At 42.2% G+C, this 24,761-nt stretch overlaps 1 protein-coding gene across 1 annotated transcript; it reads right to left on the bottom strand.

The window, feature by feature from the left end:
* Positions 1–1,353: 1,353 nt before the first annotated feature.
* On the bottom strand, positions 1,354–24,757 carry LOC145396061 (uncharacterized). The gene is made up of 9 exons (XM_080269525.1): positions 24,127–24,757; positions 23,618–23,704; positions 12,462–12,510; positions 12,141–12,185; positions 10,446–10,492; positions 8,187–8,236; positions 7,610–7,653; positions 5,998–6,044; positions 1,354–1,470 (listed from the first exon to the last, which is right to left on the bottom strand). The coding sequence occupies exons 3-9, from the start codon at positions 12,482–12,484 to the stop codon at positions 1,361–1,363; spliced, it is 366 nt and encodes a 121-aa protein (XP_080125651.1). The 5' UTR covers positions 12,485–12,510; positions 23,618–23,704; positions 24,127–24,757; the 3' UTR covers positions 1,354–1,360.
* Between the last annotated feature and the right edge of the window lie 4 nt (positions 24,758–24,761).

Raw genomic sequence — 24,761 nt, 5'->3', positions numbered from 1 at the left:
AAGCACATTATGGAAGACTGCAGTACACACAATCACCTGCACCAACAACACAACATACACTTCTCGAGAGCTCTGTGGGAAAGCCCGGTCTCAGCCGTGGCCTTCCTTAGGGAGGGTTGGTTGGCCTCCCCCTCCCCCAAAACTAGCTCAAGAATAACCTCCTGAAGTTAATGCGTCAACTCCCAGGACAGCCTGGCACCCCCCCCCCCCCAGAAAAAAGGTTTCACTTAACTAGTTTTCACTTACACTTTTTACTAGTACGTCTCTTTCTCTATACTGGACCCTATCCACCAGTATAGATAATATTTGTGTTTCAAGAATAAAGTAGCCTGAAAACTATTCTGTCACAGTCATACTGTCTGAAAATTCCCAACAATGAACAGGGATGATGCTTAAAACAAATGTGGTTAATGGTATTATTGCACTGTTAGAGGGCATATTTTTAACTAGTCTTGCTACCCTTCATTCTTTCCTCTTCCTTCAGCCTTTGAGTGACTCTCCACCGAGTGACATGCCAAACAGTTTCCTGTACACAAGGAAACCATTTACTTTGCTGTGTGGTAAGTTGGCAACCATATAACCAAATTATGGCACCTGGTGGTTTAGTGGATAATTAAGATGCTCCAATCGGAATAAGCCAGTGTAGGTTTATATCCAAAGAATGGTTGGGGTTTACTGCTTACATAACGTCACTCAGAGATGAGTGAGGCGAGTCACTTCCATATTATGTCAGGACCAGCTTGATTCACCCCGGGTTCCTACGCTTCTCATGGGGCAACATAGGATTGGATGATGGATAGATGGATGGATAGTCCTGCTGTCCCTTGATGACTTTATTCAGCCTGGGAGACTATTAGACATGAGGGGTTAGATACAGCCCTCATAACCTTTCACCACAAGAGGTCTTTCCTACTCTGAATACAGTTGTCAGGTAGTGGCAACAATTAACTACATAAGCACATCATCAGAGTGAAATGGTTAACCAAAAATAGGTTAACTAAGGATGATGAAAGTTATTGTTCGGGTCACCCATCATAACCTCCAGAATCAAGGGTCTGTAGATGGACAATTCCACAGGAAACTGTTATGATCTTTCCTACAGGCAGCATCAAAATAATTCTGCTTCTGATGATCCAAAGGGCATACAGCAAGGTCATTCAACTACTCTACAGTAGAAGTAGGGTCGAATTATGAAACTCAAATGAACAAAGGGACCATACATTATTTTACCTGTATTTTTTCCCTCAATGTAGACACCATACACACAAAAAGAAACAAAAAATTCATATATTATTGTGCTTACATTTTCAGGTACATACATAAAAGAAAAGGAAAGTGCAAAACTTTGTTATATCCTTGTTTATTTTATTTTCATTCTTCTGAGTCGGTCAAAGGGTCTAACAAAAATGACTCGAGGGCCAGATCTGGCCCACAGGCTGCTAGGTGAATAGCCTTGGTGTACAGTAACCACTGGAACAAACAGAAGACTGATTAAAAAAGTGACTGACAGTCAAAGCATACACAAATGTTCACCAAACTATTACATCAACCTTTCCCTATCTTTATGTTAGAATGAGGGTTGGGCCGATAATGATAAAACTAATGCTTCATTTTTAATCATAAATAATCAATATATCTTTATGTAGGAATAAGCACTGGTCTAATAACAAATCAAGGAAGCCATTCCTATCACCTTTCAACATCAATCTGCCCATTTTTTGCCCTTACCTAACGATGGGCTGTATTATTGTAAATTCTCAATTATCTGTTGTTACAATATCCTGCACCCAAACAGGAGCAATCAGTGGTACTGTGTATCATCTGGCTCTGACACGGGATCCAATCAGCCCACAGGCACAACAACACACACCAGCCAATCACAATGCATTCCAGAGCAGCCCACCCGACATGCCAAGCCAACCATTGCCCTACCCCACACTGTGCCTTGCTCATTGCTTTAGTGCTGTGAAATGTACCCTAATTCTTTGTGATGGCTGAGTTTGTGCTTTTGGGGCAGTGCCACCACTGAGTAGGATAATGATTATATTATGTACTGGATTACTGTACTATATGTACACTCACAAGCACTAATTTCAGCTCAGGGATGCTTCCTTCCTACCCCTGTATACCCAGGGAAGAGAGGGAGGCAGACAAAATGAGCTCCACCCGCTTCTACTCCAGCTCCTAACCCTCCCACATACCCCTACTTCCCCACCTGTCATTCTTAACTGGCAGTTACATCTCAAGATGATTTCATACTTAAACTCTTGGTCACACTACTGTTACAAAAGCATAAAACACTAGGACATGTAATAATAGTTAACTAGCAACATGCTGCAGCTAACTAATGAATAAGAGTATAATGCTGATTGAAACAATATCATAAACAACGGTCACCCCAGGCCTCATGCATGGGTTCACTGTTTAAACACACACACACGTGCACATGCTGTGTGTGTGTGTGTGTGTGCACAAACAAAAAAAACAGCAAGCCCAACATACAAGGCCTGGGGTGGCTGTTGTTTACGATATTATTTGTCTCAATGTTATACTGTACTGCATTTATTTCTTACTGCAGCTGTTGATAGTTATATATTATTACATAACCTAGTGTTTTGTGCTGGTGTAAAGGTAGTGTGACCAAGAGTTTAAGTACACAGTTTGCTTGAGATGTTACTGCAAACTAAGAATGACAGGTGGGGGAGGGTTGGGAGTAGGGGTATGAGGGAGGGTTGGGAGTTGGGGAGTAGGGGTATGAGGGAGGGTTGGGAGTTGGGGGTAGGAGTATGTGAGAGTGTTGGAAAGTTGGGGGTAGGGATATGTGGGAGGGTTGGGAGTTGGGGGTAGAGGTATGCAGGAGGGTTGGGAGTTGGGGTAGAGGCAGGTGTAGCTCGTTTCACCCACCCCCCTCCTTTCATCTCTGTGCAGAAATCAGAGTGTACTGTATCAATACAGTATTGTACTTTATGCTTCACTTTAATCTTTTATTCATGGATAATACTGTAGGCACTTTTAGGATACAGGGTCAAGAAGGATGGTAAAACAACACCTGGCTCAATGCTGAATGTTCAGCCAATGGGGGGAGGGGAGTACTATGCAACATCTGGCATTTTGCTTTAACCAGCGTAGGGCTTGGCTGAATTACACCAGATAATTGAGAGTTTACAGTACATTCATCATCCAGTATTTAACCCACGGCGTCCCGTCGACGTGAATTAACGTCCACACGTTTTGTCACTGCCAATCCCGTCGATGTACATAAACATGAATCAATTGCAAGGTCCCTAATTTGCACAATTTTCAATATTCGCGAGTGATTTTTGGTACGTATACACGGGACACCTTCCTCTGCAAGATGCCAGGCAGGGACAATGCCTTACCAAGCATGACCTCCCCCCCCCTGCATGCCATTGTCTCAGCAATTCACCTGTTATCAGTGACCTGGCCAGTAAAGCCATGTCATGCCACGGTACGAAATTCAGGGCCAGAGTGATTCCCCAATCGATGACAATGTGGAGGACAAACTTTACATTGCATTAGAGGAAGAAACAGTCTGAAATGATGATCAGGTAATGTGGCAAAAAAATGTCAGGTATGGTAATGAGTTAGTGAGAGAAACAATGCTTATAATGCCTATATTACTGCTTGAAAACCTATATACTCTCGTACTACATATAAATTCGTAAGTAAATAAATAAATACTGTTTATGAGTGGTGTGAAATAGTTACCCTCCCACAGAACTTGTTTTCTTTGGTGCCAGCCTGTTAGAAAACCCAGTAAGGTAAGGAGGTACTGCTATCTGGATCGAGTTTTTTAAACATCAGGTGAGCGATTTCTCTATGAATTTCCGATGTTTCTCACCAAAAGCGGAGGTTTGAGCAAAAAAAAATTTTTCCAAAAATGGTCGGGACTGGGGGGAGTCAGTGGTGGAAAAGTGGTCGGGATGGGGCGGGTTAATAATGATGTATGGAAATGCAAATGACTTCTTTTTCTTGATAGTCAACAGCACAGTTCTATGCCACAGACATATTAATGTATAAGGGGGGGGGGGGATTCATCTGCAAGATGAAGCCATGAATTCTGATGGCTGAAAAATGATTAACGTATTGGTCTATCACCCAACTCATTGGGCAATGTGTTCCTATGGCACTTCTACTTTTATGAACTCCTACTCCTCTCTCTGAATCCATCCCTTTGAGATAATACACAGGACTTTGCATGTTAATGTCAAGTAAACAATATTCAGAAATCTGAACTAGCTGAATTGGTAGAGAGGTGGCCACCCAGTGGATCCAGGTTTATATAACAGCGGGGGCTAGGAACAGTTTAAGGATTTGAATATCAAAAGCAGACTTTATTGATCTATCAGAAGGCCATCCACCATGTAAAAATACCCCATGCTAATACCAATACACTATAGTCGCGGCGCACGACTCTGAGGTTGTCATTACCGTACCCTGACAACCTACCTTTTAACAGTGCGTCCGATTTCGTATCATAGTATACAGGAATCATACTATTATACATAAATATATTATACATGAAAATTATTACAGTATACACGAACATATTATGGTCTACATGAATCACACGCATAACGTACACGAAATCGGACGCACTCTTGATGGGTAGGTTGCCAGAGGACGATAATGACAACTTCAGAGTTGTGCACCACGACTATAGTCATGTATGAGACAGCCCCAGCATGTACTCAATATGGACGGTCGGTGTTAGCACTGAAGTGGTGACGTGGAGGTGTATAGTTTGAAGGAGGACTACTGGGCCTTGGGAACAGGTTGTGAAGCCTATGCCCTGAGTCAGACTTAAAAAAAATATAAAAAACATCATCACCACCACCACCTAATCTAGTGTTTCCCCATGAGGAGCAAAGGAGCCCAAGGCTAGGCAAGTTAGTCCTGACATTTAAAATGAGATACCAACCTCACCCCAACCACCCTTTGGATAAAATCCTGCAAGTGCTCAATCCAATTGGAACGCCCTAATTAACCACTAAACCACCAGGCGTCATAATTTGGCTATATGGTTACCACCCAGCGTAGTAAATGGTTTCCTGGCGTACAGGAAACCGTACTGAAATAATATGAATAACTATCTCACCTGACACAGTACCACTGACAGTGCTCTTGCCAACAAACCAAGCAGTCTGAAACAAACATCATCAACTATGCAGAGTGGGATATCAACGTTTAGAATTTCCATCAGTTTTCAAATCTAGCTTCAAATATCAGTCAGTCAGCAATTCCTATCAATGAGGATCACCACAACATTTAAAACAGTTTGTGTACTTTTTGTAATGTACAATGGTTTAGTAAAATTATAACATCTGAGTTACGATCAAAATACAAGACAATAAATTAAGAGAACAAAAGCAATCAAAAAAGTATTCTTCTTTTGGAATTTTACATGTTTTGTTATATTTACTTAAAATGCAAATTGTGATTAACAAAGAAAACTGCTGTAGGACACTTGGCCCATGATAGGCAGCTCCTGTGTGTCACTAAACTACTAGAATAAAAAGGGTTCTCCTCCAGCTCACCAGGCCATCCAGCAGATACTGGTAGGAAGTGAGAAGGAACACCATCCAGCAATGAAGAACGAACTTAGAATTTTATAGGAAAGATCAAAACAGGAGAAAGTCAAATTGTGTGTAAAATAACTATATTCAAGGAATGAATTACTTTCTCACCAAGTATAGCTCCACTAAGCTTGTTGGCCAATTAACCAGGCAATCAAGACAGACAAACAAGTAAACAAATGTACTAATGACTTTTTTAGATCTGAGTCTAGCTTCAAATATCAGTCAGCAATTCCTATCAATAGGGATCACCATAATAGCTTCAGCAATTTCTGCTATATGGGTATGCAAATATTCTTGGCCAACACTGTATGTGCTTAAATTTGGGCAGTGATGAATGCTGGGGGAAGCAAAGTACTGTGTAAAACAACTACATTCCGAATATAAATTACTTTCTCACCTGCCATGGTTCCATCACAAGCACTGTTGCCTAAACAACCAAACATTCTGAAACAAATGATAACATTAGTTTATGCAAAATGACAAATATAAAAATTACCGGTAAGTAAATATTTGTCAGATTCAATTCTAGCTTCAAGTATCGATCAGCCGGCAATTCCTATCAATGAGGACCATCACATGAAAAAAAACTTTTGCATTTATTGTACAGTACTGTATCTAAAGGTTAGGATACTCGGTCTGTTGTTGCAGAACATGGGAGCACTAATCTGTATTATGAACAGATGACTGATGGACAACACACCACTTAGTACCACCACGACGTAGTGGAGTGCAACTTGAGCTGCCTTTAACTAAACTGTTTTCGTTATGCTGAGAGGCTGACTGGGAAAATGACCATGATAAACCCCACTGAGGACGGGAAGTGCACAATGCAGAGGCAGATATACAGTTGTCTGGGTCCTTCCTAAAGAAACACTGGACCTAGATAACTCGATTTCTGGCTCAGCGCCCTGCATTGACCTAAAAAGAGGGCTAAGATATTTCCCTCACGCTCCAATGGCAGGGCAGATTATCATACAACTTAACCAAGGCAGGCTGTGCCACTATGCCAACCTGGCCAAGTCCTGTATAATTCAAGCTTTGCACATACTGTACAACAAGAATATTGGCTACAAAACCCCACTAATTCGGTTCTAACCTTAAGATGGACTGAATCTGCAAAACTTTCATGTGTCAGACCCCTTCTAGCAGGGATTACGCCTAAATTGGCATGGCATACATTATTCGTTGATTAAAAAACTCCCGTCATAAAATGTTGTCTAATGGAAACCCAATCTCGGCATGACACTAAGTTCACCATGTTTTAGCACGTGAGGGCCAAGAGAATCAACATGCAGCCTCCTAAGCAGTGTGTCCTCAGAGATGCCTGCACAAATCTTCTGGAGTGACCCAGATAGTGATTAATTTTGAGTACAATAGTGCTTTACAGAAGAGATTAAGGACCGTATATAAAGTGTAACACTGTTCTTAAGGCCTATATACAGTACAATGTGTAAAGTGGTGCAATTGTGATTATGGTTAGAAAATATTGCACAGAAGTGATCATGTGCCCCCATAACACCTCTATATCCTACCAACAGGCCCTCCTCATGCTTGAATTACATCCTCTGCAAATATGGTGAGAGATTTTTTTTTTCTGGTTAGTCAGGAGGCTTCACACTTTCAATACGTCAATATGGCCTCAGCCCCAATTATTCCAACTTAAAGAGATTTTGCCCCAATTATTCCAACTTAAAGAGATTTTACTGTATTTAACAATGACCAACCACTACATGTAAAAGGGTTTAGTAGTGATAACACGAGCACTGATCAATACAGCGAGGGGGGGGGGGGAATATCACAGTCACCTACAGGGCATCGAGTGAGGGAAATCGCAGTTCAGCTCAAAAACTGACTACCAGTATATATAAGTTACAATTTCTATTGCAATCCTTTACAGTCTAATGCATTTTGGTGATACAAACTGAATAACAATGAATGAAAAAAGGCAGCAAAACACTATGCAAAGTGAGTACTGTACACTGTATTCAGAAATTGAATTTTCTACTCACTTGGCATGGTTGAACCAAAAGATGCCTCGCCAATAAAACACAGTCTGGAAGTTCAACAAAAAACATCTGGTCAGTACATGATGACAAATATACAAATTCTTAGCTAAATATTTCACTCAGATTTGATTTAGCTTCAAGTATCGGTCAGTCGGCAATTCCTATCAATGAAGATCATCACAATATTTAAAATATTTTGTGTAAAGTATATAGATTTAGTAAAAATATAACACATGAATGATGATAAAAATACAAGGCACTATAAGAGAACAAAAACAATCACAAAAGTATTCTTTTGGAATTTTGTATGTTTTGCTTTTCTTAACTGAAAATGCAAGATGTGATAAACATAGAAAACTGCAGTAGGACACTTGGCCCATGACAGGCAGCTCCTGTGTCACAAAACTACTAGAATAAAAGGTTTTTCCCCAGCTCACCAAGCCATTCAGCAGATACTGGTAGGAAGTGAGAAGGAATACCATACAGGAATGAAAAATTGACTTAGAATTTTATAGGAAAGGATCAAAACAGGAGAAAGTCAACTTGTTTGTAAAATAACTATATTCCAAGAATGACTTACTTTCCCACCTGGTAGTTCCACTGAGCTTGTTGGCCAATAAACCAGGCAATCTGAAAGACAGACAAATGTCAACATTGTATGAGTAAATAAATGTATGAATAACTTTTTTTCAGATCTGAGTCTAGCTTCATCTATCACTCGGCAATTCCTGTCTATAGGGGTCACGATAATACAGTAAACTCTTGATGCTCACAAGGGTTAGGGAATAGAGACCCCCGTGAGAATGGAAAATCCACAAGCATCAAATTAGTTACTAAAAATATGCCTTCATGATAAAGAAGGTTTCTGATGCCTTTATGATAATGACAAATGATTATGCATGAACATAATTCAAAATACAATAAACTGTACAATAAAAGGTTTTAAAAATACCATACAGTACAGTAATGTCAACATACAGTATTCTCATCAATGTACAATACATTCTCAACTCACCTATCTGTAGGAATATTAATTATTGAAAATGCAGTTAAGTATGATGAGTCATGATTGATGTGTGATGTACATAGGCGCACACCATTCAAACTCCACATTTTTTCATCTTATTTCTCTGTTCATTATTATTTATCATCAGAGTGAAAAATCCACGAGCATCGAGGGTTTACTGTAGCTTCAGCAATTTCTGTAATATGGGTAAGCAAATTTTCTTGGCCAATACTGTATGTGCTTAAATTTGGGCAGTGATGAATGCTGGGGGAAGTAAAATACTGTGTACGACAACTCATCCATCCATCTATCATCCAATCCTACATTGTCCCATGAGAAGCGTAGCAGCCCGGGGCTAGGCAAGTTGGTCCTGACATTTAAGATGAGAGTGACCAGCCTCACTCATCCCTAAGTGGCATTAATGTGCAATAAACTCCAACCATCCCTTGGACATAAACCTTCACCGGCTCAATCCGACTGGAGCACAATAATTATCCACTAAACCACCAGGCACCAAAATTTGGCTATATGGTTACCACCCAGCGTAGTAAATGGTTTCCTGGTGTACAGAAAATCATTTGGCTTGTCACTCAGTGTAGAGTCACCCACAGGCAGGAGGAGGAGGAGGAAAAAATGAAGGAAAGAAAGACAGAGGAGAGAGTGTAAAGTCACCTGTAGGCAGAAGGATGAGGAAAGAATGAAGGAAAGACAGAAGAGGATGGAAGGAAAGAAGGACGGAGGAGAGGAATGGGCAGACACCCAAGAGCAGCACTACATCGAGTGAGTGGATGGTGCGTGCCCCCACCTACAAACTAGAACAAAACACTGATATTAAACAGGGTTCTCCCCCAGCTCACTAAGCCATCCACCAGATACCGGTAGGAAGTGAGAAGAAACACCATATAGCAATGAAAAAATGACTTAGAATTTTACAGGAAAAGCTCAAAACACAAGAAAGTCAAATTGTGAGAAATATAACTAAATTCTGAGAATGAATTACTTTCTCACCTGGTACAGTTCCACTGAGCTTGTTGGCCAATAAACTAGGCAACCTTAAAGATAGACAAATGACAGCATTGTACGAGTAAACAAATGTATGTATAAAATTTTTTCAGATCTGAGTCTAGCTTCATGTATCAGTTAGTCAGCCATTCCATCAATAAGGATAATCATAAAATCCATCCATCCATCATCCAATCCTACACTGCTCCATGAGGAGCGTAGGAGCCCAGGGCTAGGCAGTTGGTCCCGACATTTAAGATGAAAGTGACCAGCCTCACTCATCCCTGAGTGGCATTACATGAGCAATAAACCCCAACCACCCTTTGGATATAAACCTTCACCGGCTCAATCCGACTGGAGCGCAATAATTACCCACTAAACCACCAGGCACCAAAATTTGGTTATATGGTTACCACCCAGCACAGTAAATGGTTTCCTGGTGCACAGGAAACCATTTGGCTTGTCACTCAGTGTAGAGTCACCCACAGGCTGAAGGAAGTGGAAAGAATGAAGGAAAGAAAGACAGAAGAGGGAGTGTAAAGTCACCTGTAGGCAGAAGGGCAAGGAAAGCATGAAGGAAAGAAAGACAGAAGAGAATGGAAGGAAAGAAGGATGGAGAGGAAAGGGCAGACACCCAAGGGCAGCACTACATCGAGTGAGTGGATGGTGAGCGCCCCCACCATCATAAAAGCTTCAATAATTTCTGTAATATGGGTATGCAAATTTTCTTGGCCAATACTGCATGTGTTTAAATATGGGCAGTGATGAATGCAGGAGGCAGCAAACTACTATGTATGACAACTACATTCAGAATATAAATTAATTCCTCACCTGCCATGATTCCATCACAAGGTGTACTGTGTATACAACCAAGCAGTCTGAAACAAATGGTAACATTAGTCTGTGCAGTATGGCAAATATCCAAATTAAGTTAATATTTTTGTCAGATTCAATTCTAGCTTCAAGTATCGATCAGCCGGCAATTCCTATCAATGAGGATCATCACATGAAAAGCAATTTTTGCATTTCCTGTACAGTACAGTGTGAGTGTTTAGTAAAGTGATAACACGACCAGTGATTAATGTGAGCAGCAATAAAATATGGCAAAAACAGTGCTATATATAATCTAGCACCCTATTTATACCAAAATAATCCAAATAAAAAAACAAAAAAAAATAAAATATTAGAATGATTCAAGTGATACCAGTAACCCACTATGCATTGTGAGGTAAATTGCAGCTCAACCCAAGAATTGCTTAGTCTTAATTTCTGTTGCAATTCTACAAACTCTGATGCATTTTAGTGATACAACCTGAATACTGTACTTGTTATGTTTCGTTTAATAAAGGTTCCAACATGCTTGCATGCATCAGCCTTGGTCACCTAATGGTGGCTCTCCATGCTGCTCAATCTCTGGCAGCTTCCCTATTCAGTCCTTTATCCCTAAGGTCATGCTCAATGACTTCATCCCAGGTCTTTTTCAGTGTACCTCACGCAACCCCACCCTACCCCCAACAATAACACTTCTCACTTTCTGCACCCAGCTATCATCCCCCATCCTCTCGACATGCCCAAACCAAATCAATCTACCTCTCATCACAACATCAATACACTCCAGTCCCATCCCACCTCTCAACTCGTCCATCTTAAACCTAGCCCCCCCAGGCCTTGCACTCAAGGACACACTGCACAGCCACCTAATCATGTCATTTATGTACGTTTAAGCCTGTGAATATCCTCTTCCTTTACTGCCTAGGTCTCACTACCATACTGCACTACACTCCTAACATGCCGCATACAAAGATCCCTTAGCATGGAGGGAGGGCCCTCGCAATGTCAGGAAAGGTAACAGCTCCCCAAACTTCTTCCATCCACTCCTCACTCTAGCCTGAAAACTAGCTCCAGCCCCACCTCCAGCACATCTCCCAAACAACAAAACTCTTCCACATACTCAAGAAACTCATCTGCAAGATCAATCCTTTCACGCCCAACAATCTCCTAACACATGCCGCATATAAAGATCTCTTAGCATGGAGGAAGAGCCCTCTCAATGTCAGGAAAGGTAACAGCCCCCTGAACTTCTTCAATCCACTCCTCACTCTAGCCACAAAGCTAGCTCCAGCCCCACCTCCAGCACATAATGTCTCCCAAATAACAAAACTATTCCACACACTCAAGAGACTCATCAGCAAGATCAATCCTTTCATACCTGACAATCTCCACATGCTCTCCCCAACACACCGTACACATGAAATCAGAATTAACTCACAGTCCACCTCCAATACCACTACATCTTTTATGCACCCACTTACCACCAACATGGCACAAGATGGAATTACTTCCAATGCCCCCGTGGCAAATCGCACATGGCAACTCCCCCACTTTGAGCGTACCACCACCAGCCTTAGATACCACTGGTTTTGTATTATTTGTATTTACCGAATAATGATGATTGAAAAAAAAAAGTAAAATACTAGACAAAGTAAGTACCGTATACTGTATGTAAAAACTTAATTCTCTACTCACTTGACATGGTAAACAGAGAGATGCCTTGCCAATAAAACGCACGATCTGAAAGTTAAACAAATGACGTGTAGACAGCACATGATAACAAGTGTACAAAGCATTAGTTAAATATTTCATTCAGATTTGATTTAGCTTCAAATGTCGGTCAGTCGGCAATTCCTATAAATGTGGATCATCACAAAATAATTATTATAATTTTTGTACATAAAGAGCAAAAATCTTATCATTTAACATGAGCACTGATTAATGAAGGAGCCAGTAAGATGTCACAACAAACGTAAATGCCTGGTAACGGGTAACAAAACCCTATACAGTACTTACATGCACACCAGGTGTGGTTTCATCCTCTCCTGTCAATTTAACTTGCAGTCTGAAAGTGAAACGAATGTTAATAGTGCAAAGTAACAAGTGTACTATTCATCAACTTCATTTCCATCAGATCTGAATCTAGCGTCAAGTATCAATCACTCGGCAATTCTTATCAATAAGGAGCATCACTGGAAAGAAACAACATACTAAATAAAGTACTGCTTCAACCCCTTCAGTCTGATTTTTTTTTTTTTTTTTAATGCGAGGAAGAAGGAACCAAAGGCCATGAGCCCGCAGTAACAGTTCCCTCCAAGAGAAAAACAAAATACAATATAAAGCCAAATTCAAGATCCGATCATTTTGAGATGCCTGGACACACTGCGTTTGAAAGACTGGAGATCATAGGCAGCAGGAAATACAGACAGAGGGAGACAGTTCCAGAGCTGACCTGTTGCATAAATGAAAGACTGGGAGTAACGGTTAACTCTTGCATTAGAGAGTTGGACAGAAAAAGGATGGGAGTTTGCTGCCAGACGGGTGCTACGTGCCCGTGTAGAGGTGGAGGAATGCAAGCAGACAGTTCAGAGGAGCAGTGACCATTAAAGTAGCGATAGAAAAGAGATAAAGATGCAACAGTGCGGCGAAGAGACAGAGGTTGAAGGGAGTCAGTAAGAGGAGGAGAGTTAATGAGACGAAAAGCCTTTGACTCCACCCTATTGAGAAGAGCTGTATGTGGGGAGCCTCCCCACACATGAGAGTTGTACTCCACACAGGGGCGGATAAAACCCCTGTATAGAGTCAACAATTGTGCAGGGGTAAAGAAAGAGCGGAGTCGGCTTAGCACACCCAATCTCTTGGAAGCAGATTTTACAAGAGATGTAATATGATCTTTCCAAGATAAGTCCCGAGTAAATGAAACCCCAAGCATGTTCAAGGATGATGCAGGATTAAGCTGAATATTATTAAACATTAGTGGGTATACCTGTGGAAGATTTTGTCAGGTTGATAGGTGTAAGAACTGAGTCTTAGATGCATTAAAGACAACCATATTATTTTTACCCCAGTCAGAGATACGAGCCAAGTCAGACATTAGGTGTGCCATAGCCTCATCCCTTGTTTGTTGAAGTAACTGTTGAGATGGGCGTTGCGGGAACCGAATGGAAAGGTGAAGGGTGGAGTCATCAGCGTATGAGTGGATAGGGTTAGATGTACAGCTTAGAAGATCACTGATGAATAAAAGGAAGAGAGTTGGTGATAGGACAGAGCCCTGAGGAACACCACTGTTGATAGATCTAGGAGAAGAACGATGGCCGTCTACAACAGCGGCTATAGAACGACCAGAAAGGAAGCTAGCGATGAAGGCACAGATAGAAGGATAGAAACCATAGGAGGGCAGTTTGGAAATTAAAGATTTATGCCAGACTCGATCGAAAGCCTTTGAGATGTCAAGTGCAATGGCAAAGCTTTCGCCAAAGTCCCGAAAGGAGGAAGACCAGGAGTCTGAAAGGTAGGTGAGAAGATCGCCAGTGGAGCGTCCCTGACGGAACCCATACTGACGATCGGAAAGAAGGTTGTGATAGGAAAGATGCCTTAAAATTTTTCTATTAAGAATTGACTCGAAAACTTTTGAAATACAGGATGTTAAAGCAATTGGACGATAGTTGGAGGGTTGGGAGTGGTCACCCTTCTTTGGGACTGGCTGAATGAGAGCAAACTTCCAGCAAGAAGGAAAGGTACAAGTTGACAGACAAAGACGAAAGAGTTTGCCTAGGCAGGGTGTAAGCACAGAAGCACAGTTCTTGAGAACAACAGGAGGGACCCCATCAGGCCCATATGCCTTGTTAGTACTGAGGCCAGTGATGGCAGAAAATACATCAACTGAAGAAATTTTAATGTCAGCCATGAGGAAGTCAGAGGGGGGAAGTGATGGAGGAACAGCACCGGAATCGTCTAAGGTAGAATTGAAGGAGAAAGTCTGTTCGAAGAGATCTGCTTTATCAGTAGAAGAAATAGCTACAGAACCATCAGAGTAGAAAAGAGGAGGGAAGGATGATGAGGTAAAGTTGTTAGAAAGATTTCTGGCAAGATGCCAGAAGGAGCGGGAAGAATTCGAGTTGGAGAGTTGAGAGCATTTAGTATGGATGAAATTATTTTTAGTAGAGTGAAGAACAGACTTAGCACAATTCCGGGCAGAAACGTAAAGATGATGTGATTCAGGGGTGGGTTGGCTCCGGTACCTTTTGTAGGCCCTCTCCTTGTTGCGGACAGCATTAGAACAAGCGTGATTAAACCAAGGCTTTCTTGCATTAGTCAAAGGATATGAGAGAGGAATGTATGCTTCCATGCCCGAGAGAATAACCTCCGTAATGCGCAAGGCACACTCAGATGGCTCACGGCCATGAAAGCAATAATCATTCCAGGGAAAATCAAAGAAGTTCTGCCTGAGGGCCTCCCAGTCTGCGGCTCCAAAATGCCACAGACGACGTTTCCCTGGAGGGTCCACAGGCTGTACCGGAGTGATAGGACAGGTTAAGGTAATAAGGTTGTGATCGGAGGAACCCAACGGAGAGAAAAGATTAACAGAGTAAGCAGAAGGATTAGTTGTGAGGAAGAGGTCAAGTATGTTGGAGCTCTCTCCAAGACAGTCAGGGATACGGGTAGGGTGCTGTACAAGCTGCTCTAGGTCATTAAGGATAGAAAAGATGTAGGCTTGTTCACCAGGTGGATCCGTGAAAGGAGAGGAGAGCCAAAGGTGGTAGTGAACATTGAAATCTCCAAGAATGGAGATTTCAGAGAAAGGAGAAATGGATAGAATGTGTTCCATCGTAGAAGTAAGATAGTTGAAGAATTTTTGATAGTCAGTAGAATTAGGGGGATAAGTAAACAGCATAGATATATTTAGTCAGAGAATGACAGGAAAGCCGAAGCCAGAGTGTGGAGAATTCAGAAGAATCAACATCAGGAACACGAGAGCAAGATAAGTCGTTGCGTATATATATACAACAGCCACCTTTGGCTTTGAAATGAGTATAGAAAAAGTAGGAGGATACAGAAAAGGGTTTGCTGTCAGTTGCCTCAGACAGCTGAGTCTCTGTCAGAAAAAGAAGGTGAGGTTTAGAGGAGGAGAGGTGGTGCTCAACAGAGCGAAAGTTAGAGGAAAGGCCGCGAATGTTGCAGAAATGAAGAAGAAGAGAGTCAGACAGTGGTTCCAGGCACCTTGAGTCGTCACCGGGAGAGGGGCAGATGGTGGGGGCATTTATGGTCCCCCCCCCTGGGGACTCCGAGGCTTGATAAAACGACGCCATTTTTGGTAAATTTTGAATAGGAAGTGTAGTGTGTACTGTGCATGTAGTTTGGTGAAGATAGTTAGAGAAATTTGTACTGGAGAGCATGCTGGCCTACTCTCTGTGTAACTGAGACACTGAAAAGTTCTGTGTAACTGAGACACTGAAAAAGTTCTTGTTGATGCTGGTTACTAAACATATAATTTTATGCAGTTCAGAGGAAGTTTATGGTATGTATGTCCCCATACTCGTATTATGGTAATTGGCTTTCAGAGATGTTAATGAAGGCTATGCAACATTTAATTCCTCCAGCAGTAACCAACCTGAAGAAGTTATAAAGGAATGTGAAATCATGGATTCTGAATGATATTATCATATCATATTGTTTATAAGGAGTTCAACATGCCTACATGTAGGCCTTTGTCACCTAATGGCGACTCTACGTGCTGCTTAATCTCTGGTAGCCTCCCTATTCAGTCCCTTATCCCTGAGGTCAAACTCTATTACCTCATCCCAGGTCTTTTCTTCTCTGCGTCTCACAACCCTGCCCTCAACATTCACACTTCTCACTTTCCACACCCAAATGCCATTCATCATCATCTCAATAAGCCCAAACACTGATAATTACAGTGATCCCTTGGTTATTGCAGTTTTCATTAACATCAAAAGAGGAAACTCAGCACTCCTGTCATTATAGCGCACTTTTCAGTTAAAAAACATCATTTTCGTGCACCTGAGCTGGGCCAAGCCCAAGACTCACAAACACTGACAAGGTGCATCAGTCTACATCATCATCACATGAGTGAGCTGTTTTCATTGGTCAGGACCTTTAAGGCATGAAGACTCACTTTTCATTGTCCTACTGTATGCATCACAGCTGGGATGGAAAGCATTTCACAAACCACTACACAAGCACTCTGATGTCATGAACAGCAAACTTTGGGGTCACAAGCACTCTGATGTCATGAACAGCAAACTTTGGGGTCAAATGCATGCTAATACAGTACTATGTTTTCAATTACATTATAATGCTCGTTTTTGTGCTTCATAAACTTGTAACACATTATTATATGCTCATTTTTGTGCTTCATAAACTTGTAACACATTTTCATTACAGATAAAATACTGACACAATTTCAAAAGCACAGGAGCAGTATCGAACTGATGTTGGTTTGACAGCTTTTGTATAACCAAGCCAGCCAATCAAGGTCACAAACTTCCTCATGTTAGTTTAAGAAGCAGAATTACCTCGCTGTTTCACTTTCTATTCTCTTTACTTGTTCTATATTATTAATTTTTATGGTGGTAAAAAACTGTTTACTGACAATATTCTTTTACTTGTTCTTCATATCAGTGTTCATCTTGAGGCTAGGGGACTGGCTAGAGATCAAGCTGGCTGGATGAATATTGTGAGAAGCGCATGATCAGGGATCTGGCATCCCTTTATAACGTGACAGCATCCGGACTGAGTCTATCAGATACGTTTATGTGAAGCTACAGAACGTGATGAGCGTTTTTGGCATATCAGATAGAGCCAGGATTCCAGGGGCTTGAATGGAAGCGTGGCCCATTGGACTGGGCAAACTTAGGCTGTCTGGATATTGCTACTCCTCACCCTGCCCTAGGGTGGGAAAGGGGGTCCAGAAAATGATGATGATGATGATGATGAATCATCTTGATTCACTCATGTCTATTTATCAAGTACAATGGTAGGCTTCCTAAAATCTACTGAAATTTATTATTAATGGTGGGGGTGCTCACCATCCACTCACTCGATGTAGTGCTGCTCTCGAGTGTTTGCCCTTTCCTCTTCTCCCTCATTTCTTTCCTTCCTCTTCTGTTTTTCTTTACTTCATTCTTTCCTCATCCTTCTCCACACGGGTGACTTTACACTCCTTCTTTTGTCTTTCTTTCTTCATTCTTTCCTGTTCCTTCAGCCTATGGGTGACTCTACACCAAGTAACAAACTGAATGGTATCCTGTACACCAGGAAACCATTTTCCACGCTGGGTGGTAACCATAAAAGTAAATTATGGCATCTGGTGATTTAGTGGGTAATTAAGGCGCTCAAATTAGATTGAGCTGGTGAAGATTTATATCCAAGGGGTGGCTGGAGTTACTGCTCACATAATCCCACTCAGGGATGAGTGAGGCTGGTTACTCTCATCTTAAATGTCAGGAACAACTTGCCTAGCCCCGAGCTCCTACGCTCCTCTTGGGGCAACATATGATTAGATGTTGGATGGATGGACGGACATCTCTAACCTTACATATTCATATGCTGGCCTTACCTATCCTACACTGTCTAACCAAAAATATAACTTACCATAACCAAACTAACCAAACCACAACCATTTTAATCTAACACCCAAACCAAAGCAAACCTAACCCTGTCTAAATTAACTTTAATCATAACCAAGCACGGGCCGAACAGGGTAGTACTCCCGAGGGGAATGGGAATGCTGGTGATAGGGAGAGCTGGAGCTCCTGTTTCACTAGCTATCTAACCATCCCCCTTTGCTGACCTTTTCAGTGTGACAGTAACATGGAGAGTAGACCAGCATAGTCTCCCAAACATTACCTCTAACTATCTATGCACTACACCACATGCACTTTACATTTCACACAACGTATCCCACTACGTTACAGGGGTTGGCGCCAGCAAGGGCATGCGGCCAGAAAACTTTGCCCCCGCTACCTAGTGGCGGACTTCTGGGGGGAGGCGTGGCGGGGGTTCCGCCGGCATAGATCATGGGTCCAGGGCGAGATGGGGCTCGGGCCTGTGCTAGAGGGTACAGGGCATTGCGGTTCCCAGGCTGCCGCTTCCGCCCAATAGAGAGGGGCCCGAACCTGGGAGTAGCGTCCCAGGAGGCTGCCCTATCAGTGGGTGTATAATGGCGGGATAGTTGCAGTGCCAAGACGCGCTTGGAGGGTGTCCCTGCAGCTGTACTGGCAGGGTGCCCCGAGGCCACTACCACAGCCACTGGTAAGCTGGTGGGCTAGGGGTCCCAGATCCATTGCCTGGACGTGGGATTGTGCGGTGAGTGGGACCTGTGCTGTGTCTGTCCCCATTTATTAATACTGAAGATGACAAAACAAAAAAGGTTTCAAAGCAAGCCTGAGGACAGTAAATCACCCATGGGGATGAGGGTGGGTTCATGGAATGTGGGAAGTTTGAGGGGAAGAGCAGGGGAAGTCGTTGAGGCATTCAGTAGGAGGTGGGTGGACGTGGCGTGTTTGCAGGAAGTCCGGTACAGGGGTGGATCAGCCAGAAAGATTGTTGGGAAGGACTGTTGCTATAAGTTGTTTTGGCAGGGGAGGATAGATGGATATGGAGGTGTTGGTGTGATGGTTGCGGAGAAATGGGTGGAATATGTTATGAATGTTTTGAGAGTAAGCGATAGGATATTGGTTGTGAAAATTCTGTTGGGAAGAAAGATAGCTGTGATTATATCGGCATATGCTCCACAGGCAGGATTGGATGAATCAGAGAAAGATAGATTTTGGGATGATTTAATACGTGTAGTGGGTGGTATGCGGGATGATGAGATAGTGATTTTGGGAGGGGACTTAAATGGTCATGTAGGTGAAGCAGCCCAAGGTTATGAAGGAGTGCATGGGGGCTGTGCATATGGTCTAAGGAATGCAGAAGGGGAAAGGATACTCGAGTTTGGGGAGGCAACGGACATGATTGTGTGCAACACATATTTTAGGAAAAGAGACAGTAGGTTAATTACGTATGAGTCTGGGGGAAATAGCAGTCAGATAGATTATTTTCTGGTTAGGAGGGCCGATAGGAGGTTAGTGAGGGATGTTAAAGTTATAGGAAGTGAGGAGTGTGTGCAGCAGCACAAACTACTGATTTGTGATATGGTGCTTAAAGAACAAATGATGAAAAAGAGGACTTATGTACCTAGGAGGAAAATATGGAAGCTGAAAAACCAAGTAGTAAGGGATGCCTTCTATAGCGAGTTGAGGAGAGTGGTGGCTGAACAGGGAGCTGTAGACAGAGGCGTTAATGAACAGTACAGAGCCCTCAAGAACAATTTCTTGAGAGTTACTGATGTAACATGCGGCTGGACAAGAGGACCACCAAGACATAAAGTAACTTCATGGTGGGATGAGGGTGTAGAAGCTGCAATTAAGGAGAAAAGAAGGCTTTTCCGGGAATGGAAGAAGGGTGGTAGCAAAGAGGAATATTTGGCTGCCAAGCGTAGGGCTAGGAGAGAGGTATACAGGGCAAAGTCTGAGTCACAGAGACAATTACTTGATAACCTAAATCATGGGGAAAGGAAAAATATATTTAGGGTGGCAGGTCAGGTGAAGAGGGATAATCAGGATATCATAGGTGAGCAGTGTGTGAAGAATGATGAAGGAAGGGTAGTGGTGAACAGTGAGGATATTAAAGATGCATGGAGAGAGCATTATAACCGGTTGTTGAATGAGGAGTTTGACTGGGACAGGGAAGGTTTGGAGCCAGCAGATCCAGTGTCTGGCCCTTGGCCTTTGATTGATACTGCTACTGTGAGTGAGGCAATAGGCAGGATGAGGGTGGGGAAGGCAGCAGGTGTGTCTGGGTTGACTGCCGAAATGTTGAAGGCCTCAGGCGATATAGGGGTGAGTTTAGTCACTGACCTGATAAATAGGATTATTTATGAGTGTGTTGTCCCAGATGATTGGCTGAAGAGTGTAATTGTAAATGTGTATAAAGGGAAGGGTGATGCCCTGGAAAGAGGGAATTATAGAGGTATAAAGCTTTTAGATCAGATAATGAAGGTAATGGAGAGAGTTTTAGAAGGTATGATTAGAGAAAGAGTGAATATTGATGAGATGCAGTTTGGGTTTATGCCAGGTAGGGGGACCACTGATGCCATATTCATTGTTCGACAGCTTCAGGAAAAATATATTGGTAGGAGAAGGGATCTTTATTTTGTTTTTGTTGATTTGGAAAAGGCCTTTGACAGAGTCCCTAGAGAGGTGGTGAAGTGGGCAATGAGAAAGCTTGGCTTGGAGGAGTGGCTGGTTAGGGTGGTTATGGCCATGTATGTGGGTGCTCACACCCAGGTGAGAGTGAATGGAGATTTGAGTGATGAGTTTTCCGTGAATGTTGGTGTGCATCAGGGGTCAGTCTTGAGTCCCATGTTGTTTATCATGGTACTTGAAGCCCTTTCACGTGACTTTAGAAACGGACTCCCGTGGGAGTTGTTGTATGCTGATGATTTGGTGTTGATTGCAGAGAATGAAAGGGAGGCGGAGGAAAGGTTTAGGAAGTGGAGAGATGGTATGGGGCAAAAGGGTTTAAGGGTAAATGCAGATAAAACAAAAGTGATGATATCTAGGGTTGGTGGCGGTACTGTCAAAGACGAGGGAGAGTGGCCATGTGCAGTTTGCCACAAGGGCGTGGGAAGTAATTCCATCTTGTGCGGTGTGTGTGATAAATGGGTGCATAAGAGATGTAGTGGTATCAGAGGTAGACTGCGAGATAATGCTGATTTTATGTGTACGGCGTGCCGGGGTGAGCAGGTGGAGATCGTCAGACGTGAAAGAATTGAACTTGCTGGTGAATCTCTTGAGTGTGTGGAAGAGTTTTGTTATTTAGGAGACATGTTGTGTGCTGGAGGTGGGGCTGGAGCTAGCTCTGTGGCTAGGGTGAGAAGTGGTTGGAAGAAGTTCAGGGAGCTCTTGCCTCTCCTGACATTGAGGGGGCTCTCCCTACGTGCTAAGGGGTCTTTGTATGCAGCGTGTGTTAGGAGTGTAATGCTGTATGGCAGTGAGACCTGGGCAGTGAAGGAGGAAGACATTCGCCGGCTCAGACGTACAGAAATGACAATGATTAGGTGGATGTGCAGTGCGTCCCTGCGTCCAAGGCCTGGAGGGGCTGGGTTTACAATGGAAGAGTTGAGAGGTAGGATGGGACTGGAGTGTATTGGTGTTGTGATGAGGAGAGGTAGATTGAGGTGGTTTGGACATGTGGAGAGGATGGGGGATGATAGCTGGGTGAGGAAGGTGAGAAGTGTTAATATTGGGGGTGGGGTTATGAGGGGTAGACCGAGAAAGACATGGGACGAGGTCATTAAGTGTGACCTTAGGGTTAAGGGACTGAACAGGGAGGCTGCAATGGATCGTGCAGCATGGAGAGCCGCCATTAGGTGACCAAGGCCGACACATGCAAGCATGTTGGAGCCTTTAAAAACGAAAACAATATAAACACTTCAAAATGGGTTAGGTTAGAATATTTTTGCATTAAATTACTGATAATTTATATTAAGTGGAAATATACAAACATACAAGTCTTCCACTGCCACCGTACATGACACGATCAGTTGTTTACTACAATTTACCAGTGGGCTCAGCGTGAAGTCACTTGATCCTTGATGTGTATGTGCATATCTAACTTGCAGTATGCATAACTTACTGTGTATTTATGATAACACACTCATCTAAGCTAATATTACTGAAATTTTCATTAATAATTAGTAAGGTCATCGAGCGATTTGTTTCTGACTGCTGGTGGCCTTCATACCAGTCGTCACAACCCGTATGCCTACCACAGACCATGATGTTCATTTTCCTTATTTAAAGCAAAATATTTGGAGAAAAAAGTGCACATTATATGGTGGGAAATACAGTAGGATGGGTGCACACTATATGGTGGGAAATACAGTGGGTTGAGTAGTTATGAAGATTTTGGTAAGGTCCGGCTAAATCAGCAATGATGAGTAATTTCGTGCCAAAAATAGCGTTCTACAACAGCACACGTCTGCTGCACACCACAAGATGGCGTCCATCTCTTTGGCACTATTAAGGATTGTAAACAAAGTTTACCATCTCTATGGCAATTGTTTACCACCATAATAATAATCATAAAAATATGGAAAATAAACTTTAAAAACAAAAAGAGAATGGTAAGGTGTTGCTGCTGTTTACACTAAACCACATATTTACCTCAATGTGTCCACATGTGTAAGGTTAGTGGCTAGTCGAGGGTTTGATGAGGTTCGTGAACCCAGTAACAAATAAAATATTCTCCCTTACTGGGCCCTTGTCATCACTTTCTCCCAAATTAAACATGCCTGTGTGTTTCTGGTATTTACCATGACAGTGTGTACGTATTTAGCAAGTCTAAACTGTCGTACAAGGGAAAATTTGGAATTGCACTAGGGGTGCCTGATAACATCAACATAACACGGACCTCCTTTCCCACCCTCGGGCAGGGTGAGGAGTAGCAGCGTCCAGAGAGCCAAATATTTCCTATTTCAATGGGCCGTGCTTCCATCCACTCATCATTCAAGCCCACAGAATCCTGGACCCATCTGATAGGCCTGCGCTAAATGGTTCCCACCACGTACTGTAGCTTCACATATACCTATCCAATCGCGTCAATCTGAATGCTGTCACATGGAAAAAGGGGTGCCAAATCCCTGGTTATGCCTGATAGCAAGAATGTAATAGTGTACTAGTACAGTATTACATTCTTGCTATCAGCATCTTTTTTTAACTCAACAAAGGAAAATTTTTAAACTGGACTAATAAGACGGTCTTCATACATTGTGTTACAGCTGAATAAGATCATCTAGTGGCTGTGAGCTAAAAATTTAAAATATCACCAGACTGAATGGTTTACGAAGTTAGGAATGCAGTGCTGATGTACGTAATGTAAAGTTAGCCCCCTTCAATCTGTTGACATACTGCTACCACCAAATAATTCAATTTAGCATTTGAAGGACTTCTAGTTGTTAAACGGTTGTTGATATTTAAGTTTAATACCTCAAATCAAAACATCTCCCTTAAGTTCAATGAAACTGTCTGGAGACAGAAAACTACAAAACATGTCATTTTAGCAAAAGGGGTGAATGCAGTTATGTGTGAAAGGGACTTACTGACCTGTTCCCTGGAAGCACTTCTGCTGTAAATCTTTGGTGGGAGAGGAGGCCAGGATCATGATGATTACTTAATTCTGCCACCATTTACCTGGGGAGAAAGGTGATTTGATAATCATGAAGAATCTTACGGGAGTAAATTGAAGAAATCAACGAAACAAAATTATGGTCACCCTGTGTATTTCAATACTGTACTAGTACGAGTGTTACCAACATTTAGTCGGCATCTAAAGCCCTGTCACCTCTCCAACCTCTTCGTGGACCTAAAAAATTCAAGTCTGGTGGACCTGCAGCAGATGACACCTGACTCTGACCTCTGTCCAAAAGAAGTTACTGGTGTTGGCTGCTACAGATTCACCACATCACTTTTCATAGACCACGGAAAAAAAGAGGCAAGAGAGACAACTGATTGTTGTTGTTTTCTACACAACAGCATGACTTCTAATGGCTTCATTCATTAAAAATTACACTTTCATCAAAATCATGTACAACTAAAGACACGAAGCAACTTACCACCTGTGTCCTCCTGGCACTAAGTCCCAAGATGTTCTCTTGTATGGTATACACAATACAGACTCAGTGAGCTCCCTAATTCGAGAGTACACAGACTACAGTTCATCTGAAAATATTCTACAGGATCTTAATCCCTGAACACCAATACCCAAACAGCACATACTGTACATATTCTGAGTATCAGTGTACCTGTGTTGCATGTGTTTACCTTCATTTGATGATTTTTCAAGATGTTAGGTCCAAAACATGATTCCTGAATTCAAACCCCATAACATCAAGGTCACTTCTTGAGTCTTCATCCCAATTTTCCTTAACCTGATCACAGTAACTTTTCTTTTCACATTCAAATCTGCACAGTACATCACCCAGTTACTCCTCCTTTTCACATGTTCAGACAACCTCAGCCTTCCTTCATCCATCCTAAGAGAACAAGCAATCCTTGTTATAAGCAATGACTTCTAAATTATTTTTACACTTAAATGGCACAATAAATTAGAGGAAACTGGCAACAAATTTCAATGGCATCAGTGGAATTTGAACAGAAAAAGACTGCCAAAAATTTATAACAAGGAAAACCACTACCTAACTAATGAAGTTAAAGCACTTTTAACAGAAACCAAACTGGATATTAAGAG

The sequence above is a fragment of the Coenobita brevimanus genome, chromosome 34 (assembly GCF_032717465.1).
Source record: "Coenobita brevimanus isolate Jiangsu-jjx chromosome 34, ASM3271746v2, whole genome shotgun sequence".
In the NCBI taxonomy this organism is placed as follows: Eukaryota; Metazoa; Arthropoda; class Malacostraca; order Decapoda; family Coenobitidae; genus Coenobita; species Coenobita brevimanus.
This window is presented reverse-complemented; position numbering and strand designations above follow the sequence as displayed.